The following is a 22476-nucleotide window of genomic DNA, read 5'->3' as shown; positions in this document are numbered from 1 at the left end:
TCAAATCGGGGATATGGCTGTGCTCCTGAGGAGAATTCTGCTGTTTCTGCTTCTGTTGGTTTGGATCTCGTGGAGCGATGCACGTAAGTAGTTTTGGGCAAATCTCTTTAAAAACCTACATATTTCGATATATGATTTTATTCCAAATAATTTAATAATGTGACGAAAGAAAGCCATGAACAACACATGATGCATAAATACAAATTATGTTTGGAAACTAACAGCTTTCTTTCTGTTTCTACTTCTAAATTTAAATAATATTTAAAGAAAATTATTCACAATAAATATTGACTAAAATTGTTCCAGTACCGCATCCCAGTGACAGTACCGATAGCTGCAGCGGCAAGAACGGAGCTCCCCTGATGACGCCCTGCTGGAGTTCCATTATTATGGAAGATGAGACAACCACTATTCTAAAATGTGAGGGCGACGAGCCGATCAGCTGGTGGGGCAGCGCAACTAACTATCCGATGGATTTTAAGGGGTATGGGTTTGTAAATACTGCAGATCCGAAGCGACCATATGGGTCCAGCCTAACACTCTCCATGTTGTCGGCTGATGACGTGGGTACCTATTATTGCGTGAAAGATTCCGAGCTTAACAAGATCGCTGATAAGTCGGAGGAGGCGATGGACGAGCTGGTCAACCAGGGAAAGGCCAGCTCCATTTACGTGTACGTAAACGACCCAGACAATAAGTTGGTGTCCACCACCAGCGTGGTGAAAGCCTTGCAATACACCGACGTGGTCATACCCTGTAAACCAGCGATGCCTGACACTGAAGTGTGGCTAGAAACCAATACTGATGATGTAAGTGGACAATATACAAATTTATATATTTATACCCTTGCAGAGGGTATAATGATTTCAATCAGAAGTTTGCTACGCAGTGAAGGAGACGTTTCCGACCCCATAAAGTATATATATTCTTGATCAGCATCACTAGACGAGTCGATCTAGCCATGTCCGTCTGTCCGCCTGTCTGTCCGTCTGTCCGTCCGTTTCTACGCAAACTAGTCTCTCAGTTTTTAAGCTATCGGAATAAAACTTTCCCAAAAGTCTTCTTTCAATTGCACGTAGTATATATGTCGGAACCGACTGGATCGGACAACTATATCTTATAGCAGACAGACAGACGGACATGGCTAGATCGACTCGTCTTGTGATGCTGATCAAGAATATATAAGCTTCGGCTGGCCGAAGCTAGCTTCCTTTCTTGTTTTTATTCAATTCTAAATGAGAAAGAAACTAAGTCAAAGTTTATATACCCTTCAGGCCATCATCAACACTCCATAACGAAGTTATACCATTTCCTATATTTTAGAATTTCTTTTTTGTTACTCAATATATGTCTAATATGTCTCTGCGCAGAAATATTCCAGCAAATCTGTCGGTCGGTTCGATCCGAAACGGGGATTCACCATCGAAATCCGCAACTTCATGGATGGCGGCGAGTACTACTGTCGTCCAATCTCACCCTTCCCGCATAACGATGAGGAGCTTACCAGCATAGAAGTGCTCTTTATTGATAATGGTCCAGTTGATAGTGAGTTCCTCCACCACAAATATACAAAATACACAAAATTCTATAGCTAGAATTTGTTTAACAATGTCTTAGAGACATTGTCTATCTATCTGTGTAACCCGCGTAACCCCACTCCATCTCCATTAAGCTGTAGCATTGCTGGCAAACCCCAGTCCTTTGCGAAGGGTATCTAATAAAGCTAAACTTTCTAACATTGCCGCAGAAAGCAACAAAGACCTTCCAAAGCCCGTGATCAAGACATCTGTGGATCACCACGTCCTTACGGACACCAACTTCACCCTCGTTTGCGAACAGTCCGCCTTCGTTGAATCCTTATACGGAATCGAGTGGCAGACACCGTCTGTCGATAAGGTAAGTAAAATGCACTCCATGCAATCCTTCAATTTTAAAGACTAAATGAAACATTCCCGCAGAATCGCATTAGATTAAGCACCACAGAAATCGACCCCAAGACAAGAAACAGCACTCACCAGATTGGCAGGAGAACTCTAACGGTTTTGAATGCCAAGCGTTCAGACTCCGGTATATACAAGTGTATAACAATAGATACAAACACATACAAAAACAGAAACAAACAGATACAAATATATAAAACCCCGGATATTACACACTTTGTCAGCTACATGATCAAAGTTATAGGTGAGTTTATCAACTTGCTAAATGTATTCTTATCAGTTATAGTAATGGTATACTATACCGACACTCACAGAACCAAACGAAAGCCATCTAAACTTGTTCGAGCCCTCTGGCATTTACAACGTCCGAAAACTGGCCAACAGTACGATCCTGATGAGGGCCGCCTTCGAGGGATATCCAACGCCCACCTTCAGCTGGTTCAAGCCCGACGGTTCGGAGGTGCGACATTCGGAGCACAACTTCAATATCATCTCCGAGGAGTCGGGTACAACGCTTCAGGTGCTGAATGCCCAGTTGCAGGACAGCGGCACCTACATCCTGAAAGCCACCAATTCCATGGGGAGCGTGCATCGGGAGTACAACGTCAGTGTGATAGATGGTCCAAACCTGAGCATGTCGGACGTCTACGTCAAGGTGGGAACAGTGGGGCAACTGGAGTGCACCGTTCGGGCCTATCCTTCGGCTACAGTCACCTTCCTTTTCCAACCCTGTAGACTTCAACCCAATTGGCCCACTTGCGAAAGGAACAATCAGAATTTCAGCGTAAGTACCTCAATTGGTTTTCTAATAAGTGTATATTGTAGAAGATATAAAATATGTCTATTAAGGGGCGTTTTCTCGTCCGCCTGTTAAATTTAAAGTAGGGTTAAAACTCTGATTTCCCACACAATTTCAAGGTTTTAACTCTACTTTAAATTTAACGAGAAACGAGAAAACGAGACTAAATGTAATAGAATAACTATTATGTGTATAAAAAATAAAAAATAAAATTTGTCTATTAAGGGCCGTTTCCTCGTCCGCCTGTTAAATTTAAAGTAGCGTTAAAACTCTGATTTCCCATACGATTTCAAGGATTTAACTCTACTTTAAATTTAACGAGAAACGAGAAAACGAGACTAAATGTAATAGAATAACTATTATGTGTATAAAAAATAAAAAATAAAATATGTCTATTAAGGGCCGTTTTCTCGTCCGCCTGTTAAATTTAAAGTAGCGTTAAAACTCTGATTTTCCACACAATTTCAAGGTTTTAACTCTACTTTAAATTTAACGAGAAACGAGAAAACGACCCTAAATGTAATAGAATAACTATTATGTGTACTCAATTCACCTTAAATACTTTTTAAACGCAAATAAAATTAGATTAGATTCATATTACATTCAAGAACATTTAAGAACGTTAGTTTTGCATAATTTTATATTTAAGTTTAATGTATTTTTATTTGTTCGCTAATCATCTTCCAATTGATATTTCGTGTCGTCCCAATGTTCGCTGTTTGATCTCGTCGTTCTGCAGATACCGAGTGTACGGGAGAAATATCAGGTACAATAATTTCTTACAACCTACATTCCAAATTCTTTCGATCTTAACTTATCTGTTTTTACCACCCATAGTTTCAGTCCAAGCCGAGACCTGGAAAACTAAGTGTGGAAAGTATTTACAACGTATCCTTCCTACCCACGGAGCCGGGAATCCTCACTTGCATCGCCGAAAACCTGGTAAATGGACAGACAAGAAGGACATGTCAGAAGGCTCATGTGCTGCTGGGCGATGTTTCCGAGAACATTACCATACATGGCTTCGATAAGCATCACAAGATCGTGAAAGGGGATTATGTGAACTTCACCTGCGAGGCCCTGGCCTATTACTTTGACAGCAATCTTGTGTGGCTACTCAATGGCACTGATTTGGAGGAGTCCGAACGTAAAACATTTGTAAAACTCATTTTATGAGTCTATTTTTTTTTTAAATTTTAAATATTTTCAGTTGTTCAAATCGAGACTAGTCGCACCAAGTACTCCTACAAGAGCACTATACATATATCTTCAATCGCCGACAGCGATCAAGGAACCTACGAGTGCCGGGCCTACGATAACAGAAATATCTCCATGTACAGCAGTCGCGAGATATCCTTGAGCGTCAACGATCCTTTTGCTCCTGTGTGGGTGAATAACAGCTTGAGTACCCACTCGAAAATAAAGCGAAAATTGAGCGAAGGCGTGGATTTGGATTGCGACTCGAAAGCCATTCCCTTGGCCACGGTGCGTTGGTACAAGGACGACAAGGATCTGGACGCAGAGATCTTGAAATACGAATACGTCACAGAAAGTAATTCCACGCTGCGAATTACGAACATCAATCCATTGGCCGAAGGCGTCTACAGGTGTGTGGTGGAGAACCGGTTAAACAGAATCGAGAGGACCTTCACGGTGGTCATTACGGGTGAGACGGACTTCAATATGGCTTTTTTTTAAATGATCATTTATTTTAGATGACTAAAAACAAAATAGATATGTTTGATAGTTTACAAACATCGATGTTAATCGGAAAAATCTATGTTTTTAATGAAGTTTTATTATAAACATAATTGTAATGTGACTAGTAGGGTAATGTGACGAACTCGTCGAATCTCATATATAACGTCACGATAAAAATTCCAAATAAATGTGGGACGACTACATACTCTTATCGTGTCGACAATGTTTTTACAGTAATATTATTAAGAAGTCCCGTAATTTGTTCGTGTGGTAATTTTTTCTAAAAGGTGGTGCACAAACTAGCAAACCTATTCAATTTATTTGTGTTTCAGCAGTGCCAGAGCGAAGATGCTCGTATAAATGAGATCCTAATCAACAATTTTTGGTACCTGGCGTTTTTTTTTGTTTGCGGCGTTTGAGACTGACACCTTTTTTGCTCCAAGTGTACCTTGTAGGGAATTTAACCCCGATGGAACTTCGAATCGTACTTTTACAGAAACAAGCTCAGTAGATGTGAGCAACTTTGCGCTTTTACATTTTTAAAAAATATTTATTTTTGGGAAAGCTACATTAAAAAACAAATCGTTCGTCACATTATCCTACAACTTTTGAAATTGCAAAAAAGTATGGTTCACGCCAAACGCTGTAGGATTCAGCTCCGTTGGAATTTCGAATCCTAATATTGCAGAAATATGCTCAGTAGATGTAAGCAACTTTCTGCTTTAACACTTTTAAAAAATATTGATTTTATGAAAAGTTACATACAAAAAACGAATCGTTCGTCACCTTACCCTACACTCCCCTAATCAATTCTGTACAATTTAGTTTCTTCCTGGGAAACATCGATATTATCGACACAATATTGCGAAAGTATCAAAAATATCGATATTCTTCTAGGTCTAATTCATAGCTATATAATACATTATAGATCTACCTGGCATCAGCATGGCTTGGGTATGGTTCGGTGTGATTCTCGTCCTCATCCTGATCAGCCTGTGCCTCTTCCTGGCCATTCGATACCAGAGGGAGCACAGGAGGCACAAGGAGCTGAAGAAAGCTGGTTTGGCCAACTTCGAAATGGGTGCCGTGGAACACATTAATCCCGACCTGACCCTGGACGAGCAGGCGGAACTCCTGCCCTACAATAGGTTATTCGAGTTCCCGCCAGAGAACTTGAAGCTGGGCAATCAGCTGGGAGCCGGAGCCTTTGGCGTGGTGCTCAAAGGAGAGGCCAGGGGAATCCGAAAGGAGGAGCCTGTCACCACGGTGGCGGTCAAGATGGTCAAGCGAACGGCAGACAACGAGGTGGTGAGGGCACTGGTCTCCGAGCTTAAGATTATGGTCCATCTGGGCCAGCACTTGAATGTGGTCAATCTCCTGGGAGCCGTCACCAAAAATATTGCAAAGCGTAAGTTCAGAGAACTTCTTATAATAAAATTAAATCTTAATATATCTAACACTTAGGCGAACTTATGGTCATTGTTGAGTATTGTCGCTTTGGCAATATTCAGAACTTCCTTCTGAGGAACAGAAAGTGCTTTATCAACCAAATCAGTCCGGATTCCGATGAAATAGATCCCAGCATTTCCGAAAACTTCGGCCTACAACGGTATGTTTTTATGGGCCAGTAAGGTGAAGCTTAAAATAATCCCAACGTAAACTAAATCTTAGTTAAGATAACCGATGTTCTAACTAACTCTTGAATTGTTTTGTTTCTTGGTGGCGACTAAACTACAACTAAAAGCGATGCGAATGGTGGTGGCTTGAAGTACGTCCACACGTACGTCAATGAACCGCACAGCAATTACACGCAACCGCCACCTCACCGCAGGAACTTGGACAATGTTCCTCGATCGGGCACCCGAGCCGGTGAGAATATTATATAAATATTTTATACCTAATATCAGGAAACAACAAAGCAATTTGTTTTTTCCATTATTTTTCCTGTTGTCCGATCCGGTTCATAATACTATATACTAGACTACCTGAATTAGCAAGAACTTTCAGAAATATCCGATAGCTTTAGTTTTGTAGAAAAAATTGGAAACATAATGTCCAATACCTTCATGCAACCCACTTACAATACAGACTCATTGGACCCGATGACAGTGACCACCGTTGACTTAATCAGCTGGGCATTCCAAGTGGCCCGTGGCATGGATTACCTGTCCTCGAAGAAGGTGTTGCACGGTGATCTGGCCGCCAGAAATATTCTTCTCTGTGAGAACAATGTCGTAAAGATTTGCGACTTTGGTCTGGCTAGATCCATGTATCGAACGGATAACTACAAAAAGTCAAGTATGTATTGGGAAAAGATTTGTTAAATAAATAATCACAACATTTTTAGAGGGTGGCAAACTGCCCGTTAATTGGCTGGCGCTGGAGTCACTGGGCGATCATGTATTTAGCACCTACAGCGACGTTTGGTCCTACGGAATTGTCCTCTGGGAGATGTTCTCACTGGCAAAGGTTCCTTATCCGGGCATAGAACCCAACGACCTGTTCAACAAACTGAACGATGGCTACCGCATGGAGAAGCCGCCGTATGCCAATCAGGAGCTCTACGAGATTATGCTGGAGTGCTGGCGGAAGAAGTAAGTGAAGTATATGCTTAATATTAAATAGAATTCATTATCCAATTCATTATTCCAGTCCTGAGAGCAGACCTTTGTTCGCTGAGCTGGAGATGCGTTTTGGCAATATGCTGGGCGAAGATGTAGCAAATGTAAGTGGATAACCACTTTGTTATAAAGAACCTAAGTGTAGTATCTAAATTTCGCAGCACTACCTAGACATGAACAACCCGTACATCGAGAGCAACGTGGAGTACATGAAGACCCAGTCTACGGATTACCTGGCCCTCATGGGATCCCCCGACGAAGTGGCGCCCGCCGCTCCGCGCTTTGTGAATAAAGGAATTGTGCCCAAAATCCGTGAGTAGATATAAAGTATAAAGATCAGGTTAATAACTAGGCATTCACACAGACATCGATGAACAAGCTCCGGAGGAGATACCCAGCCGCTGTCCACCGAAAAGTAGAAGAAGCAGAGAAGGTATTAGCAAGTCAAGGAGCCATTAGTTTTAGCTCAAAACCTCTTGTCAAGATATAGACCTAAGTATGATCCCCAAACTCATAGCATTACTATAAAAGTACTACTTAAATACAATTGGTATAACAACTATAGCAACAATCGCTTTAGTATCTTTAATTTAATTTTGTTGATCATTCCTAATGCGTCGACGCTTCTCCTCTATTTCTAGTTCCAAGAGTTCGTTCTTCAGACTAATTGACCTTAGCTCCAGGCGATGTTTCTCCCCAGATCTTATGTTTTCGTTGTAATAGAACCTCTGCTGAAGTCGAATCAACGTAATTTGCTCATTGTCCAGTAATCTCTTCTTGTTCCGTTTACTTATAATAAATCTTCTTGGTGGTTTTTTCTTAATGGTCTGGACTTCTGGGGGATTCCCCTCGGGAATTTCATAGAAAGGTCCCTAAAATAGGGTTGGGCTGTTAACGGTTTATATTTACTAAAATGGTGCTCCAAACCTGATCGATTGAATCTGTTTGAATAGTTAAGTTTTCAACCCCATCGTCTGGAAGTTAAAGTACATTAAAATACATTATTTAAAACCAATTAAATAAATAAATCCGCATCTTCCTCACCTTGGTAATCCTGTCGTTCGTTATCCAATGAGTTGTCTGGATCGGAATCCTCATACACGACAGACACACAACTGCTGACTGGATCAAAGTCCTCCGTCTTAAGAATGCGGGGAATCATTGTTCCCTCGGTCTTGAGCTTGGTGTTCATGTTCTTGTATTTATCCTTCAGGGTTCTCCAGGTGCGTTTCGAGCCAGTTTGGGTGGAGAACAGGTGGGCCAACTTCTCCCAGGTTTCCTTTTTCAACTGGCAAGTGGCCGCATCGGAATTCTTGTTGTCGATGATGTGCTTATAGGGTTCGAGGAGCTCCAGCAGCTTAATCTCTTCGGAGAGGACAAAGTTCTTGCCCCGTTTTCGCGTTTGCTTTTGCATTTGACTAAGGTTAAACATTTCGTTTTAAATCCGGATTAAGTAAATCACGATTGACACTTTGAAATGGAAAAGCAAACTAACCAGATTGTATACTTTTTTTAATACTAGATAAAGATATTTAAAATGGTTATAATAGGAAAAGTAAAATAAGATTTATAAAATAAACCGTAAATAAAAATTAAATAAAAAAGCATTTAATTGAATTACATTTTGGTACCAGTTTTAGACTTTTTAAATGCGATTAAAGGGTAACCGCGAAGTATCGACTATTCGATTGTCCGCCTGTTGCCACCCACCGATAGGCGATAAGCGATATGTCTAGTATGACCGTATTTACAAAAACAAAGATTGTTTAATTTCTCCCTGCAATTTGTAATAATTGTTTTTAGCCCAATTCAATTGTTAATTACTCGGCCGCAAAATGATGGTAAGTACAAATGGAAGCCGGACTTCACTGCTTCATAGTGGAATTGTTTAAACAATTAAATTGCTGCGATGCACTGCGTTTTCGTGGCATCAAAATGACGCCTCGCCCGCACACAAAGGCAGTCTTATCATTAAATGGGCGTAACTAGAGTGCACATCGGCTAATGGTTTCTTTGACTTCCGTAGGACGGCACGGATGACTCAAACCTGCTGAACAGTCCCTCCACGAACAACGGGGCCACCATGGAAATCGTCTCGCCCACAAATCCGCTGGCAAATCCGCCAGGAGCACCGGGCGAAGGAGCACCCGCCCCGAGTGGTGCCACCAATGGCAGCGGATCCGCCACCTCGCCGGACAGCTCCTCCTCCGCCCCGGCCACGCCCGCCGTTCTGGGCGAGAACGCCCTCCACGTGGAGATCTCCGATGCGCTGAGCGAGAAGGAGAAGGTCAAGTTCACAGTCCACACCCGCACCACGCTGCCGGGATTCGCGAAAAAGGACAACAATGTGGTGCGCCAGCACGAGGAGTTTGTCTGGCTGCACGACCGCATCGAGGAGAACGACGACTACGCCGGCTACATTGTGAGTTTCTAAGTTAACCTTTGACATCCTGCTAATCTATGGAAATCCCTGCCAGATTCCGCCCTGCCCCCCGCGTCCGGACTTTGATGCCTCCCGCGAGAAGCTGCAGCGCCTGGGCGAAGGCGAGGGCAACATGACCAAAGAGGAGTTCAAGAAGATGAAGTCAGAGCTGGAGGCGTGAGTGATAATTAAGCTAAATGTTGATTATATGTACTCATTTCGACCACGTTTATTTCCCAGCGAGTACCTGGCCACGTTCAAGAAGACTGTGGCCATGCACGAGGTGTTCCTGCGCCGCCTGGCCAGTCATCCCGTCTTTCGCGTCGACCAGCATCTGAAGGTGTTCCTCGAGTACGACCAGGATCTGTGCGCCAAGCCGCGCAAGAAGATGGCCATCTTTGGCGGCTTCGTCAAGTCGCTGGGCAAGACCACCGACGAGATCCTGCTGAGCGCCACGGTGCGGGATGTCAACGACTTCTTTGAGAACGAGCTGCAGTTCCTCACCGAATACCATGGACATTTGCGCGAGGCTGCGATCAGGACGGAGAAAATGACGCAACGCCACAAGGATGTGGGCGATTCGCATCAGAAGATATCGAATGCGCTGACGCAACTCTCGACCACGGAGAAGGGGAACGTGGAGACGTTTGTGGCCAAGACGGCGGAGATATTCGAAAGGATTAAGGTTTGTATACGCAGATAAATCCTCAATGTACTCCCGTACTTCATTTTTTATAATTCTTTACAGAATCTGGAGACCCGAGTGGCCAGCGATCAGGATCTCAAGCTGGGCGATACCTTGCGCTACTACCAGCGAGATAGTGACGCTGCCAAAGCTCTACTCATCCGGCGCCTGCGATGCCTGGCCGCCTATGAGACGGCCAATCGAAACCTGGAGAAGGCCCGTTCGAAAAACAAGGATGTTCATGCGGTAAGATCAAAATAAGGGCCACCAGAACCAACTTTCAGATCGTTTAAAAAGAGCAATTGTTCTCCCTAAACAACGTTTCCAGCGGGGCAATTAATTCTCACGCTTCACTAATTACAAACAACAAATTATTTGCGTTCTTGTATTTTATTTCTACCGTCCACAACCCCACATTGCTCTGCTCTCTGCTCTGCTCTGCCTGTCCCTTCCTCTTCACTTCTTGTGCGTGTTTGTGGTTCTGTTTCTGCAGCCTTTGGAGGTGCAAGAGGTATTTGGCAATTTAACGTTTTAACCGTCGGTTTAGTAGATGTGTCGCCACCGCACGTAACAGCTGCATGCATTCCACCGTTGCTCCACCCATATTCACTCTAGCATGTCCTTGTTGTGGCCTAATGTACTCAATTCGTAACTAATCCCTTTATTTTGACCATACGTAGGCTGAGACTGCCCAGGCGGAGGCCTGTGAAAAGTTTGAATCCATGTCGGCCTGTGGAAAGGAGGAGTTGATCGGTTTCCGCAACCGACGGGTGGCTGCTTTCAAGAAGAGGTGGGTAAATCTATTAATAAAACTAACATTTATTAACTTCCGCCTCTCCCAAAGCCTCGTGGAGCTCTCGGAACTGGAGATAAAGCATGCCAAGACCCAGTACGAGTACTTGCGCCAATCGCTGCTGGCGCTCAAAGAGATTGCCTGAGACGTGGAGCCGGGGGAGGCGGAAGTGCCGGCGCAACCGGAAGTGGAAGTGGATGAGGAGTAGGAGTAGGAGTCACCCGCACATTGTTTACACACCCCATTGAACCGCACGCCTCATTGACAACACGAACGCCCGGGAGACGAACTAAATCAATTGTTTAATTGCTAAGCAAACAGTTTATTATTGCACAGGCCAGATCGAGTGCAACATTATTACCTTAGCCCCCGTATTATATTAACGAATATCCATTTGTTTTGTGAACAGAGCGCTTTTATATTTGTCAAACAAGCATTCCTCTCTCTAAAGCATAAACTACAACTATATTGTAAACACTTTTGCATTTGAAGCAGAATATAAACGAGAAATATTGTACAGAAGGCGTGCTGTTTGCGAGCAGTCAGTATACTAGCCTTGCTTGGAATCGGTTCGGTAGCCAGGCAACAGCGAACGCTACAAAATTTAGCGTCCCAAGGAGAGCTGAAAATTGTATTCGTTTCGGGAGTTTATTTCAGATTTCTCTAGTTGTTTTTATTTGTTTAAAAATGGATGACTATGGCGTCTTTGATTACAAGCGCCCTGTTAGCGCCACGGATCCGGATTGGAGGACCTCGTACTATCGCGGGCATCGTCACATCACCGATCTGAGGATGGGCAACAAGCTAAACGCCAAGTTTGCAGACAAAGGGATTTATGTACAGGATCCGCTGCTGTCGGAGAAGCCGACTTCGGAGTGCATGGCCAATTATGTGTGGCAGGTGAGTAGATTGTTATGGGATTTCTTGCACCAAATTAACTATTGTTTTATCCTTCTAGTACGGCAATCCTAATACCCTGAGGAATCCCTCGCTCAACATGAAGACCCAGTACATGAAGCCCTTCGAGGAGGGCAAACTTCGCTTCGTGAAGCGGAAGATGAAGCCCATTTCGAGTGTCAGTCACGATTCTTTTGTGCTCAAAGAACTTCCCGAGGAGCAGGAAATTCTCCCGATTACAATGCCCACTCCGGTGGCGGCCACCAAGCTGATTATCGACCGTTCGGAGGCGTCCTACAGCAAGTACTTGGACCCCTCTGCCACCACCTATAATCTCTCCTATGTGCGCTTGAGTCCCGAGGATTTAACAGGCGGTGTGGCGGCCCACGATAATATAACTTTCTGGAATTGGTCGGAGAAGATGCCGCCCACTCGGAAAGTAAGCCGTGAAGAGGATCACGCAATGTGCGACGAGGGTAACACGCAGATTTGTCCCAAGCGGAGATGCGAGTTCCAAAACCTCACGAAACGAGTGCCCCATTCGGGAATGATCACCGAAGTGCGGGCTAATTTCACGGATCCGCAGTTCCGAAGGGTGGAATTCGATCCGGATGTGAAACCGATCCTGGTGCACGAGGAAGTTACGCCGTTTGCAACGAAAAGCGAGTACAACATCTACGGATCGGGAGAGCCCGTTATCAAGTACGTTTAGGAGTTTCCTCTTTAATCGTTTTGTCTTTACCTTCAACTAAATTTATGTTAAGATGAATAGAGCATATGGTCAGTAATATTTAATTTTTTTGAGTGGATTGATTTTTTCCACTTTTCTATACTCAAAGGCAAATTTTCTAATAACAAGAATTTTTTTTCTATTTTCAAAGGTAGGCCGATTCAATGGCGAGATTTCTAAAATTTAGAAATTAATTTTTATGCATTCATTTTCTGGGAAATTTTACATATAAAGTTTATTGCATTTAATAAAAACTGAAATTAAATTTTTGCATCCAGACTTCAAGGAAGGTCCTACTAAGGTACATAAATATGGGTTCTGCTTAGTAGTTCACTCAAATGAAGTAAAGCTGTATGGAAGCAGGTGGTAAGCGGAGGTGACCAGCACTTCATCATCATCCTGAATGGCAGGAATACAACTCTCCTGTTCCGGCGGCGGAGCCTTGGCGATGTAAATGGGAATGTCCTTGTGCACGAACTCCACGATGAACTGGCGGCAGACGCCGCAGGGTGTGGTGAAACCATCCGGATGATAGGCCACCACGGCACCAGCCGTGTACTTCTTCTCGCCCTCGCTGATGCCCTTGGCCAAAGCGCATCGCTCTGCACAATTTCCGGAGGTAAAAGCTACGTTCTCGATATTGCATCCCGTGTAGATCCTGCCGCACTTGGCACGGAAAGCTGCTCCGACTTTAAAGTTGCTGTACGGCGCATAGGCGCACCTGCGGGCGGAGAGAGCCGCCTCCAGCAGCTCGCGACCATCTTCACCTGGGGGAAAAAGAAATCCAGTAATGAAGATGAAAAGATCTAGCATACAGAACAGGGATACACCTACCAACGGCACAGAAGGCCACCGTGTACTCATCCAGCATCGGGGGATGTAGAAGGTTCTCGGATTCACTGGCCCGTCCCCTATCTCCATTGAGTCGTGCTTCCCGGCGGGCCAGCTCACACTGCAATCCCTCCAAGGTCATCATGTACGAGCCCAGGACCTTCTGGAGCCTCTTCTGGCGCATCTCCTTGATCTTTCCGCCAGCGCACTTGGTGCCAGACCGCTCCTGACGACGAGCTAGCTCACACTGCAACCGCTCCAGATCCTTCATCTTCTTCGCCAGCTGCTTTCGCGTGAGCTCATCCTGCATGTCGTTCAGGTTTTTCATGTACCGCTGAAGGAGCTTCCGCTTTTCGGACATTTTCTTTGGACTTTAAATTTTTGTAAATCGGAAACGAATACTGATTCTGTGGGAAATCTGTAGAATACTAATGTCAATCTTTTTTTTTGATATTTTTGAATACCTACTATCTTTACTAACAAAATCTTTTAATTTTTGGGAATTTATTGAGCTTATCTACTCAAAAAGAATGGAAAAAATTCCTTCTATAATATAAAGTATCATAAACAAATCCTCAGCAAAGTATGTATAGATGTACTGTTCAACCACTGAAATCTAATACTTAAGCTTACATTTCTATTTTCATGATAATCAAGAAAGTGCTTAGTCTTACTTTTTCATAAATCGGGAATTCCCACCTTATAAAATTTCTTAACGTCAAATACTTAGGCATAAATCAATCAAAATGAATAGCTCTTAACGAATGATAATAGTTTAATGTTTGTTTGATAAGAGCTTTTTATTAATTTTGTTGTAACGGAAACTGACATTAGCTAATTTATCATTTATTCTTTTCATAAATCTAATCGAAAGTATTTAATCAGCTGCTTCAATAATATTTCAAAGGTTTAATCTTTGAAAAGCTATCTACCTTCTCATATTTTTATTGAGCAAAAAACATTCACCCTTGTTAGGTAGTGTAATTTTCTTTATTTCAAGTGATTAGATTAAAATTATATAGATTACTATTGACAAGGGGCAGTGTGAGGGGTTGTGGTCCAACCTTGAACTAGCTGCCTACTCTCTCTCCGATCCTCTTCCTCCGCGGTGGCTTTTATTTTACTTTCGATAGGTCTTGAAACTGCTCGGCAACAGATTGAAGATCGAGGTGCATAGGACGGGGTCGTCGTCCTGTAGAAATTCCTCCTTTGCCGCAATCCTCGCATCGATTGCCTGGGCCACGTAGATGGGTATATCTTCGGTGGCAAACTCCCGGATAAACTGCCGGCAAACGCCACAGGGAGTGGTGAAGACGTCGGGTTCGTAGGCCAAAACAGCTCCAACGGAGAACTCGGTGGCTCCCTCGCTTACGGCCTTCGCCAGAGCAGTTCGCTCCGCACACGAGCACGGCGTGAAGGCAGCGTTCTCCACATTGCATCCGGTGAAGATCTGGCCACCGACCTTGGCCCGAAAAGCAGCCCCCACTTTGAATCCACTGTACGGCACATAGGCCCGCTGACGCACTTCGAAAGCAGCTCTCAAGAGTTCTTGAACCGAGGGATCTGGAAGGCAAAACAATCCACGTCACAGTAGTGACATAGAAAAATACCACTTAGAACTTGGATCTTAGCAGATGGTTATTCGAAATATTTACAACTATATCTTGGGGATGGTTAACTTCATAGATATGTTAAGATCGTTTTCTTATCATCGATCTGGAGCAGTAATCTTACCCAGACTGCCGAAGGTGGCCACCTCCTCTGCCTTTTCGGGGCGTGCAAAATTTTTGGTCAGATGTGTCATTATTATTTAATACTTTTGGTCAATGGAGGAGGCACGACTCTTGAATTTTGTTTTATTTTTAGCGAGGCGAGTGCGTGGCTCGTTGTTTCTCCTTTGAACGTCCGCTGGCAAATGGACGGTTTGTGGTGACGGCGCCGCGCGAAGTTGGCTATGATGATAGCCCTCTCCGGCGTGTGGTGGTGACGAAAATAAACACTTGGCCAACTCGGAGCGGGAGAGCGAACTATCCGGCTGATAAGCAGCGATCGTGGAGAGCAGTGAAAAACACAAACAGATGCGTTGTGCCTTGTATAAGCTATTCAATCAACAAACAACGAGGGGTGGGTTTACAGAATATAACAGACTGGGAATCACATAAACTATTGCACATGGATTGCAGCGGGCGGTTGGGCTTGTCTCTTCCTATTTCCCGTTCGAGAAGCTGAAGCCGTTGGGCAGCAGTTGCAGGACGCTGGTGCAGAGCACCCTCAACGGAAGATTGGTCGGTTTGGCGGCATAAAGGGGGATGTCCTTGCCGTTGACGAACTCCGAGAGGAACTGCCGGCAGACGCCGCAGGGCGTGGTGAAGCCGTTGTCCTGCTGGGCCACCACCGCACAGGCCACAAAGTCGCGTTTGCCTTCACTGAAAAATATATAGTTTTTAGTTTATTCAGAATAAATTATTTTCCAAACAGGATAGGTACTAAATATAAATCTATTTTAATATATAACTACCTTTATAGTTAGAAATAAGAGTTTTCAACAAAAATTTTGTATTATAGAATAGAAAGAATCTGAAAACAGTGAAACTATATCGAGTATATTTCCATAAAAAGATTCAATACAAAACGAATATTTTTAAAAATTTACTTAATGAATGAATTCATAAACACTGTAGTTAGAATGAATGAAAACTAATATTTAAAAACTAGGTACTATACAAAAATCTATTTTTATATATTACTACCTTTATAGTTAAAAATAAGAGTTTTTAACAAAAATTTTGTATTTCAATAGAAAGAATCTGAAAACAGTGAAACTATATCGAGTTTAATACCATAATAAAATTATATACAAATCGAATATTTTAAAAAATTTCTTTATGAATGAAGTAATACACACTGTAGTTAGAATGAATGAAAACTAATATTGAAAAACAGAAATTTCCCAGATTAAATGGCGCAACAACATATGTAAATATGTATAACAACTGATTAAAATTCTTATTTACAAAATATATAGGGTTATCTCTAGGGTTATCTTATAATGATGAAATATAACATAGTATTTTAGAAAAATATGAATATTATTTGTAATGAATTAAATTATAGTTTTTGAATATACATATCTAAATGTATAAAATACAGAAAGGATTTTGTTTCGAAGCTTGATTTTCATCAGAGGACTTATATACATATGACCACATATTGACCCACTGACCTGATGGCCTTGACGGCTGCAGTGCGTTCCGCACAAATGCAGGTGGCATACGCCCCGTTTTCGATGTTGCAACCGGAGTATATTGTGCCATCGCTGGTCCTCAGAGCAGCTCCCACGGCGAAGTTACTGTAGGGACAGTAGGCCTGCTTTCTGGCCTCGGTGGCTGCCAGGATGAGCTCTTGGATCGAAGGATCTGCGGAGAGAATAATATTTATACAATTAGACTGATGTATTATCATTTTCCGACCTCGTACCCATGCTCTCGAACTCCCGCACATTGGGCTCGTCTCTTGCACCATTGATAAACACCTGTGTCATGGCCGATGATTGCTAATTAATATTTCGCAATAGGAAAAGCAGCTCAACAAATAAACAACAGCTCCAATTCTCACTGCCACTAGAAAAGCCAAAGCTGCAACAGCTGTTTTTGGCAGGGGCGTAGGCAGGCTGGCTTTCTAGGGGGATGAGCTTACTAGCTCCAATATATAATAAAATAAAAATTTATATTTGTACCAAAATTAATATTTATGTTTTATCTAAATTTATAATACTATTCCACACATTTTGTAAATTAGACCCTTTTTTATTTTTTAGTTTATAAACCCCCTTTTGAGACGCCCCCGCCTCCCACTCGCAGCCACGTTTTCCAACACTGTCACTCCATGTAAATAAAAACCCAGGTGGAAGTGGTTGAATTTTGTTTGTGCCATAGAATTGCGTCTGCTTTATTTCTCTCTTATCGTACAATTCGAGCCCAATCGGAAAAGTTAGCGACCGATTTAGTGGTCATTACGACGGGAAAGACCGTGAGAGTGAGTGACTGTTGCTGTGGTTTCCCCGCACAAATTTCTACCTCATTCAGTGTAATAATGTCGACGAACCCAAGTCACCAGAGCAGAACAGCGACGGAGGACGTGCAGATCGCGATGGGCGGTTCCGGCGGAGGATCGGGCGATGGCGACCCGGACAGACTACCACCGATTAGCGAGAAGGACCAGCGATTCCCCTACTGCATCGTTTGGACCCCCATTCCGGTGCTCACCTGGCTGCTGCCCATGATCGGTCACATGGGCATTTGCACCTCGTCGGGAGTGATCCGTGACTTTGCCGGCCCCTACTTCGTCTCGGAGGACAACATGGCCTTTGGTCGTCCCACTCGCTACCTGAGATTGCATCCCAAGTACGTGGAGGGCGGTAGCTACGCCTGGGATGAGGCCGTTTCCAAGGCATCCGTGCTCTATGGCACCCGCATCCACAACATCTTCTGCGACAACTGCCACTCGCATGTGGCCACGGCTCTCATAAATATGCGCTACAACAACAGCACCAGCTGGAACATGGTCATCCTGAGCATGTGGCTCTTTGTCTGCGGACGGTACGTCGGAATCGGGGGCTTCATCAAGACCTGGCTGCCGTTTGCGATTCTCCTGACCATCTGCATACTGCTGGGCGTCTACTTCTAGTGACTAAGATTATGTTTAATCGTTTAGTTTAATGGCAAATATGTTTAGTGTGAAACAATGGCACGGAAGCAATTAAGATAATTTGTTTTGAGCCCCTTATCTAAGTATGTATGTCGTGCAATAAACGTTTTATTTATTCATTCCACGCTTTTAGTGGGCATCATGTGCCAGATAAGAAACCCATCTAATAGGCATTTAAATGTATATCCATTCATTAATTGAGGACATGTGAAGTAGGTCATTTAGAACGCAGATTACCAATGTCTAGTGTCTAAGATAAGGTTTATTCACTGGGTTCGTCCCATTTAAATGCTTGTTTACATGGTGTATAGTAACTACATCCCTATGACTTAAAGTTTGGCGTTTGGAGTAGATTAACTAAGATTAATTCTCAACGGCGCGGGTGACTTCTTCGGCCACTTCAAGGAGTTTCTTCCACTGCTTTATGGAGAGCGAGATGCCCTTTTTGCCGGGCAGCGTTTCACCGTTCTTCTCGTAGAATTCTCGGATGTCCACCATCTTGCGGCCGCGGAACTCGTTGATTCGCACCTGGCGAAGTCCTTCGAGGGTCCAGGTGGTGGCCCCATCTCCGCCAGAGTCTCCGGCGGCTGAGGATTTCGGACCTGCAGATTCCTTGGCCTTCTTGCTAGCCGGCGGATTGCGCTGTAGATGTTTTATAGCAATTAAGGCCAGTTATTGGTGATTTTCGACTTGACTTACATCCTCTGGTCCGCTGTCACTCTCCGAAGAGGAGGCTTGTTGCTTCTTCTTTGTCTTGGGCATTTTTTGCTTATTATTTTCGAGAATTAGGAGATTAAACAACTGGCAAAAAATGCGTGAAAATTCGCGCTAGTTAGGCAGTGTTGTTAAGCGCAGGCAGAAAGAGCAAACGAGAAATCGGTTCGTCAATCGATACATCGATAAGATATAAAATTTATCATAGGTATTCCCTAATCTTTTTAATCCCAAAATTAATTAATGCATTTAATTTTTCCAATAAAGGGAACGACCAAAAATCGCTCCTTTTAAATCAATAAAATAAAATCGAATATTTAAGAAACGCCTGGTTAAAATTTAACCAATTCTAAATGAACAGAACAGTAACAGAATACCCTTTATATTACTATAAATCACAGCTATCGATTTATTTTCACACAGTGTTGGCAAACCGTCGGCACTTTGGCACACTGTTCGGCCGGCGTCACTTTAGAACGCGCATTTTTTTTGCAGAGTTATCATTTTGTTGAATATTCTCCTAGCGTCAGCAACTGCTGCTTTAATATTAAGTCAAGAAGAAAGTGTTTAAATAAAGTGTTAAACTACAACTAGTGGTAAGTGGCGGCGGTTTCTGTTCTGACAAAAAAAAGCGACTGAAGGGTTCTCTTGCATGTGCTTGTGTGCGTGTGGCTGTGCAAATTTGTATCGTTTTTTTTTTTTTCAACCGTGCGAAGTTTTTAAATTACAAACATAATGGGCAAGAAGACCGACAATCCTGAGAGCTCCGGCAAGGGTTCGGATGGCGAGGAGGAGGAGGAGTACGCCGTGGAGAGGATCATAGACCGGCGGGTGCGCAAGGGCAAGGTGAGTGATCCGTGTACTGCTGCTTCTTGTGGTCCTAAAACGGCATTTTCCACCCGCAGGTGGAGTACTACCTCAAATGGAAGGGCTACGCCGAAACGGAGAACACCTGGGAGCCGGAGAGCAATCTCGACTGCCAGGATCTCATCCAACAGTACGAGCTGAGCCGCAAGGACGAGGTAAGTGTGGCTGCCGTACGATGCCGGGTACAGTTGTGCTCGCTCCGGTTGCAATTACATAAATTTTTTGGTCCGTAGGAAAAGGCAGCGGCTTCCAAAAAGGATCGTCCCAACAGCAGCGCGAAGGCCAAGGAAACCACAGGACGCGTCAGCACATCTGGGCCCGCGGCCAGCAAGCGAAAGTCCGAAGAGCCAGCAGGTAGGCAACCCCTCTACGGGAAATTTTGAAGTGGGCCACTCAATCGAGTGTACCTAGTATTATTTTCTCTACACTAACTCTCAATTTTGCCGCGCAAAATGGAAGCTACAGTAAATAATGGTTACAATCGACATTCCATTAGTGAAACTAATAAATCCCAGCTTAACGTTACGAAAGAAGCAGACAAAAAGCTACAGCGAACTTTTTTCCCATAAGAAATACATGTGCCAGAAAGAGAAAGAAATTTACACAGCCCGCTTTCTTACATTTGATTTGTTTACATTTTAGAGAGAGAGAGAGAGGACAGCACAGTTACTTCTTATCTCTCACTCGAGAGAGACATTCAGGGTTGCAAATTTATGAGACTGTTTGCGACGTTATTTTTAGTTGTATAGTCCTATTTTTTTTTAATAGGTTTTGATCTCCTTCTAGTGTAGATAACCACTTAAAACGCTACTTAAAGAAAGTCAATAGTTTTCGGTATTATTAATAGAATTATTTTCCCTTGGAATGACATGTGAATATTCTTATAACCGTTACTCGTAGAGTAAAAGGGTATATTGTACTCAATGGAAAGTGTGAAACTGGAAGAAGATCAGGATCAATAGCCGAGTCGATCTAGTAATGACAGTCTATGTCTGGTCGATTGATCGCTGAGATCTTGGAAACTATCGTGCTGATTTTATGGATTCCTGCGAAACGCGAGTTTTTTTCATCAGATAATACCTTTTATACCCGTTACTTGTAGAGCAGCGGTCGGCACACACATACGTTGACATTTTGTTTTATATTTGTGTGAGTAATTTGCACTGGGCAGCTCATCGATGTGTGTGTGCAGACCGCTGTTCTACGTTATACATGTGCGAGCAGCGCGGCGGCAGAACAAAACCCTATGCTCACTTAATAGGGCGCTGCCGACCGCTGTTGTAGAGTAATAAGGTATATTGTATTCGTGCAAAGTACCGTCCGTATGTCTGTCTGTTTGTCTGTCCGTCTGTAAGAACACTGAGATCTTGGAAACTATAAAACCTAGAGGATTGGCATTAAGCAAGCAGATTCTAAAGGTTCCTACGCAGCGCAAGTTTGTTTTATCAAGGTGCTACGCCCCCTGTAATGCCCACATACCGCAAAAAGCTGTGGCGCCCACAGTTTTGTGTATAAGCAGTACTAATTTCGTGCCATAAATGGCGCCTTCGCCGCGTGCTCAACACTGCTGCTGGTGCTGGAAAAAGCTGGTCACTCTAATTCGCAATATGTTAATGCAAAATCTAAATTATTTGAAATGTATTAAAGTTGTTAAGCTGAGTAAAAGGTATTTAATAGTCGAGGAACTGGACTATAGCGTTCTCTCTTGTTTTAAATCGGACAATTCATTAAAAAGTTATTACCAAATAATCATATGTCGCTGGGAGGCGAGCGTGCGAGAAGTGGCTTTCCTGCGTGGTTATCTCCATATTTCTCGCACACCCTTTAGCTGAGTAACGGGTATCTGATAGTCGAGACACTCAATTATAGCGTGCTCCCGTATTCTTAAATTATGTTAAATGGGTACACAGGTTGAAAAACCGAAAGACAAATTCCACATATCTTTGGTTGGAAGAGATTTCTGTGACATCCCCAAATAACTCATATATACAACTCAAAAAATCGTATTGCTACAATTTTTCCTCAGCACCCGCTGGCAACAAATCAAAACGTACAACAGATGCGGAGCAGGATGGCGGCATTTCCATTTCCGGCTCTACCGGATTCGACCGAGGCCTGGAGGCCGAGAAGATCCTGGGGGCCTCAGACAACAACGGCCGCCTGACATTCCTAATTCAGTTCAAAGGCGTCGACCAGGCCGAAATGGTGCCCTCTTCAGTGGCCAATATAAAAATCCCGCAGATGGTCATCCACTTCTACGAGGAGCGTCTGTCCTGGTACTCGGATAATGAGGATTAAGATTTTCGACGAAGTTGCGGCATCATTAGAGTCAAAAAGGACTCGTACATCTAACGAAAAAAAACATTTAGAATTATGTCTGGCCACCATGCAGGCGATTATAAAACCTTCTCCCCCCCAACAACTTTTGAAACCTCGGACTATATTTATATTACTGTCCATTTTCAACGAATAAACAAAACCTATGTTCAGCTGGAGCCTATACAAGTCATTTAATCTAATGTTGCAATCTATTTGGTCCAAGGTCGGGGTCTCAAGCGCATGTGCTGAGCATGTGGCAAGAAGAGGTCATTTGATGTCCACTTGATACAATTTCAAAACCTCTTTATGCACTCTGAAATGGTTTAGGCGAAAGCCGGTCATTTGGTAGTCCAGGGCATGGTGAAACTATACAAGGTGGTCTCGTCAGCTCTGCTGAGGACGTTAAATATGTTTACCTCTCTGTCTCTCTTAAGCGATCGAATGAGATAA

The 22476-nt window shown here is 43.3% G+C and overlaps 10 protein-coding genes across 12 annotated transcripts; 5 read left to right on the top strand and 5 right to left on the bottom strand.

The window, feature by feature from the left end:
• LOC108063150 (vascular endothelial growth factor receptor 1-like) lies at positions 1–7619 on the top strand. The gene is given in 17 exon segments (XM_070218394.1): positions 1–83; positions 307–809; positions 1371–1638; positions 1673–1896; positions 1959–2184; positions 2255–2724; positions 3479–3505; positions 3577–3886; positions 3950–4405; positions 5369–5848; positions 5905–6049; positions 6185–6314; positions 6390–6738; positions 6788–7034; positions 7093–7165; positions 7223–7373; positions 7426–7619. Coding segments are annotated over 17 exon segments (4224 nt in total). The 5' UTR covers positions 1–13; the 3' UTR covers positions 7521–7619.
• On the bottom strand, positions 7616–8532 carry LOC108063148 (myb/SANT-like DNA-binding domain-containing protein 3). Its single transcript, XM_017150131.3, has 3 exons — positions 8106–8532; positions 7989–8035; positions 7616–7933 (listed from the first exon to the last, which is right to left on the bottom strand). Exons 1-3 carry the CDS (start codon positions 8491–8493, stop codon positions 7652–7654), a joined length of 717 nt encoding a protein of 238 aa, XP_017005620.2. The 5' UTR covers positions 8494–8532; the 3' UTR covers positions 7616–7651.
• Positions 8533–8791: 259 nt separating this feature from the next.
• Snx6 (sorting nexin 6) lies at positions 8792–11483 on the top strand. 2 transcript variants are annotated; one of them, XM_017150271.2, is made up of 8 exons: positions 8792–8902; positions 9088–9483; positions 9539–9660; positions 9724–10168; positions 10232–10414; positions 10662–10679; positions 10849–10958; positions 11013–11483. In XM_017150271.2, the coding sequence occupies exons 1-8, from the start codon at positions 8897–8899 to the stop codon at positions 11104–11106; spliced, it is 1374 nt and encodes a 457-aa protein (XP_017005760.2). In that variant the 5' UTR covers positions 8792–8896; the 3' UTR covers positions 11107–11483. The 2 variants fall into 2 exon arrangements, with proteins under 2 accessions (XP_017005760.2, XP_070071692.1); XM_070215591.1 differs by lacking the exon at positions 10662–10679.
• A 140-nt stretch (positions 11484–11623) lies between these two features.
• Positions 11624–12646, top strand: LOC108063237 (uncharacterized). Its single transcript, XM_017150273.3, has 2 exons — positions 11624–11861; positions 11920–12646. The coding sequence occupies exons 1-2, from the start codon at positions 11649–11651 to the stop codon at positions 12568–12570; spliced, it is 864 nt and encodes a 287-aa protein (XP_017005762.2). The 5' UTR covers positions 11624–11648; the 3' UTR covers positions 12571–12646.
• Positions 12647–12852: 206 nt separating this feature from the next.
• Positions 12853–13859, bottom strand: LOC108063165 (uncharacterized). Its single transcript, XM_017150158.3, has 2 exons — positions 13423–13859; positions 12853–13355 (listed from the first exon to the last, which is right to left on the bottom strand). The coding sequence occupies exons 1-2, from the start codon at positions 13778–13780 to the stop codon at positions 12919–12921; spliced, it is 795 nt and encodes a 264-aa protein (XP_017005647.2). The 5' UTR covers positions 13781–13859; the 3' UTR covers positions 12853–12918.
• Positions 13860–14387: 528 nt separating this feature from the next.
• LOC108063252 (cytidine deaminase) lies at positions 14388–15355 on the bottom strand. The gene is made up of 2 exons (XM_017150290.3): positions 15154–15355; positions 14388–14982 (listed from the first exon to the last, which is right to left on the bottom strand). The coding sequence occupies exons 1-2, from the start codon at positions 15221–15223 to the stop codon at positions 14540–14542; spliced, it is 513 nt and encodes a 170-aa protein (XP_017005779.2). The 5' UTR covers positions 15224–15355; the 3' UTR covers positions 14388–14539.
• A 143-nt stretch (positions 15356–15498) lies between these two features.
• Positions 15499–17059, bottom strand: LOC108063254 (cytidine deaminase). The gene is made up of 3 exons (XM_017150291.3): positions 16897–17059; positions 16643–16835; positions 15499–15845 (listed from the first exon to the last, which is right to left on the bottom strand). The coding sequence occupies exons 1-3, from the start codon at positions 16958–16960 to the stop codon at positions 15626–15628; spliced, it is 477 nt and encodes a 158-aa protein (XP_017005780.2). The 5' UTR covers positions 16961–17059; the 3' UTR covers positions 15499–15625.
• Positions 17060–17294: 235 nt separating this feature from the next.
• On the top strand, positions 17295–18250 carry LOC108063260 (transmembrane protein 222). 2 transcript variants are annotated; one of them, XM_070211645.1, is made up of 2 exons: positions 17295–17454; positions 17529–18250. In XM_070211645.1, exon 2 carries the CDS (start codon positions 17569–17571, stop codon positions 18103–18105), a length of 537 nt encoding a protein of 178 aa, XP_070067746.1. In that variant the 5' UTR covers positions 17295–17454; positions 17529–17568; the 3' UTR covers positions 18106–18250. The 2 variants fall into 2 exon arrangements, with proteins under 2 accessions (XP_070067746.1, XP_044251040.1); XM_044395105.2 differs by having other exon boundaries at positions 17296–18250.
• A 118-nt stretch (positions 18251–18368) lies between these two features.
• Positions 18369–18985, bottom strand: Ssb-c31a (single stranded-binding protein c31A). The gene is made up of 2 exons (XM_017150304.3): positions 18826–18985; positions 18369–18768 (listed from the first exon to the last, which is right to left on the bottom strand). Exons 1-2 carry the CDS (start codon positions 18886–18888, stop codon positions 18490–18492), a joined length of 342 nt encoding a protein of 113 aa, XP_017005793.2. The 5' UTR covers positions 18889–18985; the 3' UTR covers positions 18369–18489.
• Positions 18986–19278: 293 nt separating this feature from the next.
• On the top strand, positions 19279–22214 carry Su(var)205 (Suppressor of variegation 205). Its single transcript, XM_017150267.3, has 5 exons — positions 19279–19436; positions 19557–19686; positions 19746–19862; positions 19941–20061; positions 21734–22214. Exons 2-5 carry the CDS (start codon positions 19576–19578, stop codon positions 22003–22005), a joined length of 621 nt encoding a protein of 206 aa, XP_017005756.2. The 5' UTR covers positions 19279–19436; positions 19557–19575; the 3' UTR covers positions 22006–22214.
• The last annotated feature ends 262 nt before the right edge of the window (positions 22215–22476 follow it).

Source organism: Drosophila takahashii, chromosome 2L, assembly GCF_030179915.1.
Source record: "Drosophila takahashii strain IR98-3 E-12201 chromosome 2L, DtakHiC1v2, whole genome shotgun sequence".
Classification (NCBI taxonomy): Eukaryota; Metazoa; Arthropoda; class Insecta; order Diptera; family Drosophilidae; genus Drosophila; species Drosophila takahashii.
The sequence above is the reverse complement of the archived record's forward strand: the minus strand, read 5'-3'. Positions and strand labels throughout refer to the sequence as shown.